This window comes from Sturnira hondurensis, unplaced genomic scaffold (genome assembly GCF_014824575.4).
Source record: "Sturnira hondurensis isolate 20B ecotype Veracruz unplaced genomic scaffold, ASM1482457v3 Scaffold0022908, whole genome shotgun sequence".
In the NCBI taxonomy this organism is placed as follows: domain Eukaryota; kingdom Metazoa; phylum Chordata; class Mammalia; order Chiroptera; family Phyllostomidae; genus Sturnira; species Sturnira hondurensis.
This window is the reverse complement of record NW_028095539.1, coordinates 223604-235849: the sequence shown is the minus strand read 5'-3', so window position 1 is coordinate 235849 and position 12246 is coordinate 223604. Positions and strand designations below refer to the sequence as shown.

The 12246-nt window shown below is 37.0% G+C and overlaps 1 protein-coding gene across 3 annotated transcripts in view; it reads left to right on the top strand.

The window, feature by feature from the left end:
• RC3H2 (ring finger and CCCH-type domains 2) overlaps positions 1-12246 on the top strand; it is a 44042-nt gene that overhangs the window by 21084 nt on the left and 10712 nt on the right. For all 3 annotated transcript variants that reach the window (XM_037036872.1, XM_037036871.1, XM_037036873.1), the window contains exons 7-12: positions 23-155; positions 257-375; positions 1854-1966; positions 3816-4124; positions 10187-10401; positions 11005-11435. In XM_037036872.1, the coding sequence (XP_036892767.1) occupies positions 23-155; positions 257-375; positions 1854-1966; positions 3816-4124; positions 10187-10401; positions 11005-11435 (1320 nt within the window). The remainder of the gene's footprint in view (positions 1-22; positions 156-256; positions 376-1853; positions 1967-3815; positions 4125-10186; positions 10402-11004; positions 11436-12246) is intronic.

Genomic DNA, 12246 nt, shown 5'->3' with positions numbered 1-12246 from the left:
CATTCTGTCTTCTGTTTGTTAGCTGCAGTCTCCAGAATCATTTGCAAAGAGTGTCCAGGAATTGACAATTGTTTTGCAACGAACCGGTGACCCAGCTAACTTAAATAGACTGAGGCCTCATTTAGAGCTTCTTGCAAACATAGACCCCAACCCAGGTATGTAGGAAAATACTCAATTGCTTGCTTAATAATTTTATAACAAGAGAATTTTTTTAAAACAAATCCCTCCTTCCCATCACCTTGGTGGCTTATTTTAGATGCTGTTTCACCAACTTGGGAGCAGCTAGAAAATGCAATGGTAGCTGTTAAAACAGTGGTTCATGGGCTTGTGGACTTCATACAGAATTATAGTAGAAAAGGCCATGAGACCCCTCAGGTAAGCACATTTATTGTACTTGTACTGTTATCTGTAACAAAAATTCATCCTTAACACTTAACAAGCTGTTTGGTTAAATGGATTATGTAATGCTACTCTCTTACAAGTTTTTATTGTCTGTTCTTTTGGGAGAAACTCAAGTCATAGTGTACCTGATAAATAATTCATAGCACAGCAACAATTTGGAGAATATCTTGAGTATGATTTCATTGCAAATGGCTTTGACGAAGTATAGATTGTTGATTGCTTCCAAATGTTTTATCTGATTATTTTCTAATGTGGAGAAATTCTCACTTTTTTCCACGTTGGTGTCATACATTGATTTTCTATTTGTAACTGTATGAAATTTGAATTTTTAAAATATTTTCAGTGTACTTTAGAAGGAATTATTTGAAATATAAATCCTTTATTCTAATGACAACATCTATTTTCTAAGTTACTACGAGCCGGTCCCTATGTTCAATATTTTGTGTGTATTATTTCTGATTCTCGCAGTCACCTGCAAGATAATTGCTATTCCCAAGTTGAAGTTTAAAGAGGTTAAATGACCTATCTAAAGTCATGGTGGTTGTGACAGAGTGGGGATCAAATCTCCTTCAAAGTGATCTTTCGAATCTTCCATTGGGATGCCACTAGAAGACATTATGACATTCAAATATTAACTGAAAGATAAATGTTTCATCTTCATTAAGATCACAGAAATAACAATGCCATTTTAGATTTTGATGCAAATCATAGCAGGTATTATGAGGTTTTTATTTTTTGCCTCATTGTTTGTATGAACTTAACTCCAAGCCTAAAAGAGAGTTGTACCCTCAAGTTGACAAATAGGTATTTCTTATTTTTCACTTTTGGGGAAATCATATTTATGTATCTTGGGAAAACTTAAGTAAACAAGCTAATGGCCTTTAATGCTTTTTGATTTTTTTAAAAAAGATTTTATTTATTTATCTTTAGAGATAGGGGGAAGGGAGAGAGAAAGAGGGAGAGAAATATCAATGTGTGGTTGCCTCTACACGCCCCCTGCTGGAAACCTGGCCTGCAACCCAGGCATGTGCCCTGACTGGGAATCAAACCAGTGACACCTTTGTTCACAGGCCAGTGCTCAATCCACTGAACACACAACCAGGCCATAATGTTTTTTTAAATTGTTGGTTTGATTTTAGTATCATAATTTTAACACAGCAGTGAGTTGATGAGAAAATCTTTTGTTTTCATGTGCATTATGTTGCCTGAGAAATAAATAGCTATAACATTTGAACCAGTTTCAGATTATCCTCAGAAGGAATATCTGAAATGTCCACTCAATGTTATGCCACATAACTCTTAATAGGAAATGATGGAATAGTAATTGTTTCAGTACGAGAATTACTTACCTAATATAAAAAGGAATTAAAGGTGTAATCATGAAATTTTGAGGTCCCATGAGTTAATAACCTGAAATCTTCACTTTCCACACACTAATTCTTTTTTTGTAGCCCCAGCCAAACAGCAAATATAAAACTAGTATGTGCCGAGATCTAAGACAGCAAGGAGGGTGTCCACGAGGAACAAATTGTACTTTTGCCCATTCTCAGGAAGAGCTTGAAAAGTAAGTTATGAGAATTCTCTTTGATATGGATTTAATTTTTGATCATTACAAAAGTAAGATACAATCTTAAAGCTTGTGATGAGTTTCCAAGATGCAATTAAGTATCTCGTTGCTTCTGGGAGCAAGATTAATACAATGACTTATTTTATTCAGGGTTCATATTTTAGATCATTGTGTAGCCGATATACATGTTTTTGCTAAGCACCTTTGTAGAATGAGAGTACCCGTGTGTGCAATCTTAATTCGCTCAGGTTCAATTGAGGACTAACAACTAGGCCCAGGTAAAATGGTAAAGCAATTACATTTTATTTTTGTGACTTTAGCCTTTAAAAAATTTTTAAACAGTGTGTGAGGGGTATTATAGATGATTTCAACATTGTTTTTTTAAATCTTTACGAGAGGACATGCTTATTGATTTTAGAGAGGGTGGAAAGGAGGAAGAGGGAAATATCTCTTTGTTTCCTCTCTCACACACCCCCCCACTGGGACCGAACCTGCAACCCAGGCCCATGCCCTGACTGGGAATCTAACCTGTGACCTTTCAGTTTAAGGGATGGTGCTCCAACAGCTGAGCCACACCAACCAGGGCTGATTTTTAGTCATCTTCTTTTCTTTTCTCTTCTATGGGTAATTCCTTTTTCTGTGTCCATTTATCCCAAATATAAAAGTAAATGGATATAAGGTATATTATGTATTATCTTAAGTTTCTGTTGTTTTTAACCAAAACATTCATCACTGAGATTTCACAAAAGAATTGTTCCCAGCCTTTCTACTGAATAACTGGTTTGTGTATCAGTTCTTAATGGACATCTCCCTTTTGTTTTTAGACACTTTAAACTCAATTTGAGTTTATTTTCTACTCTTACACATTCTCCTCTATACCTTCCATTCTGCTCTCCCCAGTATACCTTGGTCCAGCCAGTTAATATATGTTGTATTATAGGAATTAACTTTGTCAATTTTCTTTCACCTGCTTATTTCAGTCACTAAGCTCTATCAGTTCAGCTTCCCAGATATTTCTCAACTCTTCCTTCATCTTTCCATTCTTATGGAAAGATGGAAAGATGACAGTCCAGGCTGTCATCTCCTTTTCTTGATCCACAGTTGCTGCCTAACTGGGTCTTCTTACACTGCTGTTGCCCACTCCCAGTCTCATTATTTCCCACAAAATAGGGAACACTTTGCTATGAGGCCAATTGTAGACAATGAAAAACTTAAATGTTTTGTCATTACCTTGTGGATAAAGATACAAAATTTAGATTGCGGCCTTAAGATCCTGCTTCTGTAGTCTGTACCTACCTTTTTGATATCATCTCATAAACTAATCTATTTATGTAAAAGTGAATTTTAGTTTTTTTTAAATTATGTAATACTTGAACAATTTGGTAACAACAGAGAATTTTCTCTTGCATGCCTTTCTCTTCATGCTGCATTTCCAACTAAATTTCGTATGGCTAATTTATCTTTACAGAGTGTACTTTATATTCCAGTTAGACAAAAATATTCAAAAGGAGCTCTTCCCAATCCCTCCAAAAAGGCTTCTTTGAATACATGTATAATTTGCTTGCCAGATTAATTATGTACCTACATGCATGTGCATGCTCATGTGTATACATGTGTGTGCACACACATAGGTAAATGATATATGTACTCTCATGTGGCATCTATTACAGCAGAGTTTGATGTAGACGGAAAGATGACAGTCTTTGATATTGATGACAGTGTATGATATTTAGCTAAAGAAACCTTATCAAAGCTGTTTCCTCCTTTTTAAATCTTTTCCCATAGCCTTTTTTTTAGGTTAGATTCAATGAAATATTCACCGATTTATTGATTGTTTTTAAAACAGGTATCGATTAAGGAACAAAAAGATCAATGCAACTGTAAGAACATTTCCTCTTCTAAATAAAGTTGGTGTAAACAACACTGTCACAACCACAGCCGGAAATGTCATTTCTGTCATAGGAAGTACTGAAACAACGGGGAAAATTGTTCCAAGTACAAATGGAATTTCCAATGCAGAAAACAGTGTTGCCCAGCTAATCCCACGTAATGCTGACAGTGCATTAAGAGCTCTGGAGACTGTGAAGAAAGTGGGGAAGGTTGGCACAAATGGTCAGAATGCTGCTGGGCCTTCTTCAGAGTCTGTAACTGAAAAGTAAGTATTAGGTACAAATGTTCAGCATGAGTTACTTAGACTTTTTAGAAAGGCCCAAGTATTTTATTTTTCCTGAGGAATAGGAGTTAATAGAATTTTTATGCAGAATGTTTCATGTAGAAAGAGCATTAAATATAAAAGAATTTGAATTCTAGTCCTGGCTCTGAATTTGAATAGCTTTGTGACCGTAGAAAGTTACTTAAGCTTGGTTTTCTTTCCTTCAACTGTAAACTGAAGGGGTTGGAACAGAATTGGGTTTTTTCACATCCTCTTTTCTTGAACTATAGGATTGAGTCCATAGAGGTGCCAGAAAGAAACGAAGTAGAAACCTAAGAAGGTGATAAGCTTGAGCCTCCAGCCCCTGCTTTTTGTTTATTTGTTTGTTTGTTTGTTTTGTTTTTATAGAGAGGGGAAGGGGGAGAGAAAAAGAGGGAGGGAAACATTAATGTGAGATAGAAACATTAGTCAGTTGCCTCTGGCCTGCAACCCAGGCATGTGCCCTGAATGGGAATCAAACTGGCAACCTTTGGTGTGCAGGCTGGCCTGCACTCAGTCTACTGAGCCACACTAGCCAGCATACAGGCCCCTGTGTTAATCAGAAGAGTTTTATTGGGTTGGCCAAAAAGTTCCTTTGGTTGTTTCTGTAAGATGACTCTAGTGGTGCTTAGTTGTCTTTAACTTCATTGAAAACAATTTTGTTAGATTGTATTGTGACAGCTGTCATATCAGCATGAATTCAAAATAAATTTACCAAAACTGGTGCATTTTTGTGGAGCCATTTTAATCTTGAAAATGGAAGAAAATACGAAACATTTTTGGCATATTATGCTTTATTTCTTTTTAAAATATATTTTATTTATTTATCTTTAGATGGGAAGGGAAGGAGAGGGCGAGAGAAATATCAATGTATGGTTGTCTCTCGTGTGTCCCCTGTTGGGAACTGGCCTGCAACCCAGGCATGTGCCCTGACTAGGAATCGAACCTCAGTTGTTTGGTTCGCAGGCCCACGCGCAATCCACTGAGCTACACCAGCCAGGGGTATGCTTTATTTCAAGAAATGTAAAAATGCAACTGAGATGCTATAAAGACGTGTGCAGTGTATGGAGTAGGTGCTGATTGAACGTGTTAAAAGTGGTTTGTGAAGTTTCATGCTAGAGATTTCTTGCTAGGTGATGCTCCACGGTTGGGTTTGATAGCAGTCAAATTGAGACCTTAATTGAGAATAATCAACATTATATATTTAATCTGTTTTCCTCAGTTTACTCATCCATAAAATTGTAGTATAGTCATAGTGTATACTATTATTATGAGGATTAAGTGACTTAACACTGCAATATGCTTTGAGCACCACCTGCCACATAGCACTCACTAGATATCAGCTTATTATTATTACCTCCATGATTGTTGGATTTCAGTAAAAGATTGAATTTGGCAAAGGGGTTGTGGTGCTTTAAGAAAAAGTTTTAAAACTTTCAGATGATCTGAAAGTTACTTCTGCCTCTAAAATCTTATGCTTTGGTATTCTTTTATCTTAAAGTCTGAGTTGAAGCATGTTCAAATTATGTCACCCATAAATAGTGTGTATCTATTATATGCCTTCTAGGAAAAAAGGCACACAGTAAACTGCTGGTGATGTCATATAATAAATGATGGGTGGGTGAGCATTTGTATTTTTTATTTCAAGTGAGCTTGTGATCGGGAAATTTGTGTATTAAAGGATCCTTACAGTCTTCCCTGGAGGAGATTTTAGAAATGATGCATCAGAGAATTTTGTCTAGTTAGCAAATGTTACTTGCACACTCATTCTGAACCCTGTTCTTGGCACTCTTGAAGATACATGAGATATATAAGATGTCTCTGTCTTATAGAAACTTATGATGATACAGTTCTGGAGACAATGTTTATGTACATGAGGAAATAACTGTAGCTAGATATAAAAGGCCACATAGTGTATATTTCCATTTATGTGAATGTCCAGAGCAGGCAAATCCATATAGACAGAAAGTAGATCTGTTGTTTCTAAGGCTAGGGCTTGGGGGAGAAGGGGACGGAGAGTGAATGCTAATGAGAACAGGTTTTTCTTGGTAGTGATGAAAATGTTTCAAGATTAGATAGTGGTGATGTTTGCACCTTGTGAATATACCAAAAGTCACTTAAGTGTATCACTTAAAGTGTAATCACTTTGAGTGTATACCTTAAAAGGGTACATTATATCTCATTTAAAAAATGATGGACCAGGGGAAAACTTTTTAAAATAAATTATAAATAAATAAAATATTTTTTGCAAAAAAATTGTATTTATTTATTTTTAGAGAGAAGGGAAATGAAGGAGAGAGTGAGAGAAACATCTATGTGTGGTTGCCTCTCATGTGCCCCCTACTGGGGACCTGGCCTGCAACCCAGGCATGTGCCCTGACTGGGAACCAAACTGGCAACCCTTTGCTTCACAGGTCCCCACTCAATCCACTGAGCTACACCAGCTAGGGCAAAGTATTTCTTTATTTAATAAAAAATTATGGATCTTCTACTACGTGCCAAACACCAGGCCAACTGGTGTAGTAATGAAAATGGACTAGACATATTCCCAGCCTCTAAAGGTCTTCTAGTGTAGTTTGGGAGACAGATGTAAACAGATACCATATAATATATTCTGGAAGGCATTGCAATTGAGTTTTGTTCCAGGTGTTCTTGGAACATTAAAAAAAGAATAGTTACTGTGTAAGGATTCTCAGAGGTTAAGGGGATGTACTAGTTCCAAAAATATGGACTGTTAGGAAGGAGGGACTTCATCAGTAGAGGAAGGACACAGGCAAAAGCATGTAGGTATGAGAGGGGCTGCTGCAAAGGAGAGCCTGCAAGGTCACCTATAGCTATAGTGATCTAGCTGTCGGACTGAAAGTTGACTTTTTCCTTAAGTCTGGCTTTTTGGGACAGTTTCCATGACTTCATGAGACTGTGAACCTTATCATGGATTTTATTACCTTTTTCCTGGTAACCTCTAAGGGTTTGTCATCTCAATGTACTTATCTATATTCATAGTATGTAACATTTTTGCATGGAAGGACCACATAATCTATGTAAAACACTTAGCATAGTGCCTAGAATATGCTCAATAATTGCTCGGTAAGTATTGTTACAAGGAAATCCTAATGATTTCCTTTGTTCCCTTTATTTCACTTCATAGACTAAGTACAGCTCTAAAATACAGTGGCACCTTGGTACTCATTGTTAATTCGTTCTAGAACTCGTGACAAGTGCTGAAACCGATGAGTACCAATTGATGAAGCATTTTCTCTTGTGGGGTGGCATCATGACTCATACAAGTTCTAGCAAGTGCCAAGTGCCAGAACAATTTTTCTCATCTAAATGTGACAAGTACAGGGTTTGAAGATTTCTGAAGCCAACAAATACTGAGATAAGATGGTATCTTTAAACTTTAAGCCATTACATTTCTACATAGTATTATTACACCACAGTTTTTTATTTCCTACATTTTAATACAGTTACACACAGAAATAAACATCTGCTAGACCAGTCTACTGTAGTAGACTCTAAGGCAACCCATTCTTATTGTTTATACTCCAGCTTTAAAAGGGCTTCTCTAGTTTGAAAAAAAACCTTTAATCTAGTTGAGATACACATATTGAGTTCCTTGTCACTAACAAGATCATTTCCTTGAGTCAAAACATGTGAAAGCTCTGCTAACATTTGGCTTCTTTTTTATCATTTAAAAGAGATTTTCGGTTACAGTTGACATACTATATTTGTTTCAGGTGTACAACATAGTGATTTGACATTCGTGTAACTTAAAAAGTGATCACTGGGTAAATCTGTCTATCGGACACCGTACAATACTATAATATCATTGGCTGCCATTGACTATTCTGTAACTACCACCTTGTATTTCTTACACCCTTCCCCCTTTTCACCCATCCGCCCATTTCCCCTTCCCATCTGGCAACCATCAAAATGTTCTCTGTATCTCTGAGTTTGTTTCTGTTTTGTTTGTTCATTTATGTACTTATGTTTTTAGATTCTTCAAATAAGTGATATCTGACATTTCATTTAGCATAATACCCTCTGGGTCTACTTGTGTTGTAGTTAATAGTAAGGTTTCATTATTTTTTCATGACATACTAACATTCCATTGTACATATATACCACTTTTAAAAAATATATTTATTTATTTTTAGAGAGAGGAGAAAGAAAGGAGAAGGAGGGAGAGAAATATCCGTTGCTTGCCTTTCACATGCCCCCAACTGGGGACTTGGCCTACAACTCAGGCATGTGCCCTGACTGGAAATTGAACCAGTGACCTTTTGGTCCACAGGCTGGCACTTAATCCATTGAGCCACACCAGCCAGGGATACGTGTACCACTTTATCCATTCATCTATTGATGTATGCTTAGGCTGCTTCCATATTTTGGCTATTATAAACAATGCTGCAACAAACATTTGGGTGTGTATGGATGTCTTTTCCAGTTAGTTTTTGGGTTCCTTTGGATAAATACCCAGAATAGAATTCTGTGTCCTTCTTTGTCTCTTGTTACAGACTTTGTTTTAAAGTCTGTATTTTGTCTGGTATAAGTATTGCTACCCTAGCTTTTGTTTGTTTGCTTTGGTTTAATGAAATGTCTTTCTCCATCCCTTTACTTTCAGTTTGTGTGTGTTTTTCCACCTGAAGTGAGTCTCTTGTAGGCAGCATGTGTAAAGGTGTTGTTCTCTTATACATCCAGCCACCCTATATCTTTTGGTTGGAGGATTTAATCCATTTACATTTAAAGTAATTGGTGGTAGATAATAAAGTTACTGCCACTTTTTTATTTATACTTTTTATCTTATTTTTTTCTTCTTAAAGAAGTTGCTTTAACATTTCTTATAATACTGGTTTGGTGAAGAACTCTTTTAACTTTGTATTATCTGGGAAAGTTTGACCTTTGTCTTTAAATTTTTGTTAATTGATCTGGGAGAGAGGAAGGAGGCCAGGGAGAGAAAGAAACACTGATTTCTTGTTCCATTTATTTATGCATTTATTTGTTTGAATCTTTTTTTTAAGATTTTATTTATTTATCCTTAGAGGGGAAGGGAAGAAGAGGAGAGAAATATCAATGTATGGTGGCCTCTTGTGAGTCCCCTGCTGGGACTGGCCTGCAACCCAGGCATGTGCCCTGACTGGGAATCGAACTGCAATCGTGTGGTTCGCAGGCCCGCGCTCAATCCACTGAGCTACACCAGCCAGGGCTGGTTGATTCTTGTATATGCAATCGAACCTGCAACCTTGGTGTATCAGGATTATGCTCTAACCAACTGAGTGCCTGGCCAGTGCCAAAAGTTTGACTTCTTAAAACCCATGATGAGATTCTGTGGGGCTGATTGCTTGGTGACTCAACAAAGCAAAACCTTTAATATTTGAAAACAAAGATAAAAAATTGTGTATTTTTCATTAGTTTAATGGATAACCATTTCATTGGCATTTTGTTTATCCAACAGATACTTACTCTGCAACAGGAATTATTTCATTTGTCCAACAAATATTTTCTTAGTGCCTTCTCTGTGCCAGGAACTGTTTTAGGTTCTGGGATGTAACAGTTAACAAAACGGACAAAAAGACTGTTTCTCAAGGTGTTTATATTTCAGCTAACCTAACTCTTAATAGAACAACCCTTCCTTAATATGTCTGTCCTCTTTGTCCCAAAGAATAATACTGGTAGACTACACTGTTTCTGTTGAGAATTTATTGAAAAATAATTTTTTTTAAATTTCCAATAGGAAAAATTTTTGTTCAAAGAACAAGTAGGAAAGGACTGATGGGTCACATTAGTGCATGGGATTTGTTTGGGTTTCTTTTTGTTCTCATCAGAGATCTGTTGCTGTGATGCTGTGAAATTAGCAAGGTAAGGTACAATGAAATTCATTGTCTTATTTGTCACTATGGAAATACTTAAAATATCTTTGTGTTAGTTTGTTTCACTATGTAATTTTATGAAAATTCCTACTGAAGAAGACTTAGGAGTCATGGACAGAGATTTATCATTTGCTTTTTCTTAAATTTTCTTTCCAGTAAAATTGGTTCTCCACCCAAGACTCCTGTAAGTAATGTAGCGGCTACCTCAGCTGGGCCTACTAATGTTGGAACAGAACTGAATTCTGTGCCTCCAAAATCCAGCCCATTTATAACTAGAGTACCAGTATATCCTCAGCATTCTGAAAACATTCAGTATTTTCCAGATCCAAGAACTCAGATATCCTTTGAAGTCCCACAGTACCCCCAGACAGGTAAGCAATTTTAGATAATTCTAAGGATAAAAACTATAACATACAAAAACTGCCCCAAGAATGTATAATTCTATATACAAATAGCTTTAAAGTTCTCATTCTTACGAATCAAATACAGGGTCCATGGATGAGTTTCAGGGAGTTCTGTAAATACCCTGAAATCATATGCAAAATGTTTGGTTTATATACTTAGGTATAATTTTGGAAAGACAGTGCACAACTTAACATAAATTTTGAAAGAGGCTTTAACCTTGGCTTCCAACAAAGTCAGAAATCAGTGATGTAATTCTAATTACTTAATTCAAAACCTGTGGCAATAGATGACCTAGAAGGAACTTTACCAACCATCTGTTAAATAGCTCTGTCATGTGTTTTTAGAGAGCAATTTAACAAAGTAATGAATGTTAATTATTTTCACATAGTGGTGTCTTCAAAGGATATAGTAGCTACAGAAACTATATATAGTTTCTTTCAAAGGCAGGGGTAACTTAAGTAATGTCAAAACTCATTTTCCCACATTAAAGACTACTTTAGACTTAAACCGTTATAAGATGTTTGATTTTACTAAGATTATATTAAATATTCCTCTTTCTAATTTTCAAGGATACTACCCACCACCTCCAACAGTACCAGCTGGTGTGGCTCCCTGTGTTCCTCGCTTTGTGAGGTCCAATAATGTTCCAGAGTCTGCCCTCCCACCTGCTTCCATGCCATATGCCGATCATTACAGTACATTTTCCCCTCGAGATCGAATGAATACTCCTTATCAACCTCCTCCTCCACAGCCATATGGACCAGTTCCTCCAGTACCTTCTGGAATGTATGCTCCTGTGTACGACAGCAGGCGCATCTGGCGCCCACCTATGTACCAACGAGATGACATTATTAGAAGCAATTCTTTACCTCCAATGGATGTGATGCACTCGTCTGTCTATCAGACGTCTTTACGAGAAAGATATAACTCTTTAGATGGGTATTATTCAGTGGCTTGTCAGCAGCCAAGTGAACCAAGGACAACTGTGCCTCTACCAAGGGTAAGTGATGATGGAAATAGGAATGCTGTAGTGTGATGGTTAAGAACCCAATGTCTGATGTGAGACCACGCAGGTATACAAGGTCTGTCCAGAAGGTATCCAGCCATGTAATATGGAAAATGGAGACATTTATTGAAGAAGATACAGGAAATATTGTACATAGGACAATGGTGCTTCAGTCCCCTTCAAAATAGGCACCTTGGGACCTCACACAATTCTCCCAATCACCATTAGCTTTCACATTGTATTTTCCTTAATCTCATCAATGGTCTGAAATCTCTTCTCTTTCAAAGGTGGTTTTAGTTTTGGGAAAAACCAGAAGTCACAGGGTGCCAAATCTGGGCTGTAGGGGGGCTGAGTCACCTGGGTGATTTGATGTTTTGCCAAAAAACTCTGCACAAGATGTGATGTGTGCATGGGCACGTTGTCGTGATGAATCTTCCAACCATCGTTTGCCCATAGATGCAGCCTTCTGAATCAAACAGTTTCCATAGAGGAAAGTTCAAGCTTAACACAAACTTTGATGCAGATTGTTGCTATACTTGCTCATTTTGAATGCGACAGCAACACAGTGCATGTGCTCACTCAGAGGCATCTACCACCCCTACTGACTACTAAACTGAAGTCATCATTGTTCCCACATGCATATTCCAGTCCACTCTCCTTGGCTGCCAGGATGAGTCATGCAAGTTGTTCTCATTATATTAACAATGGCTGGACTTTTTCCGGACAGACCTGGTATATCCTGGCTCCTCTACTTATTAACTGTGTGATTTATGAAAGTTACTTGACTTCTCTCTGTCAGTTTTTT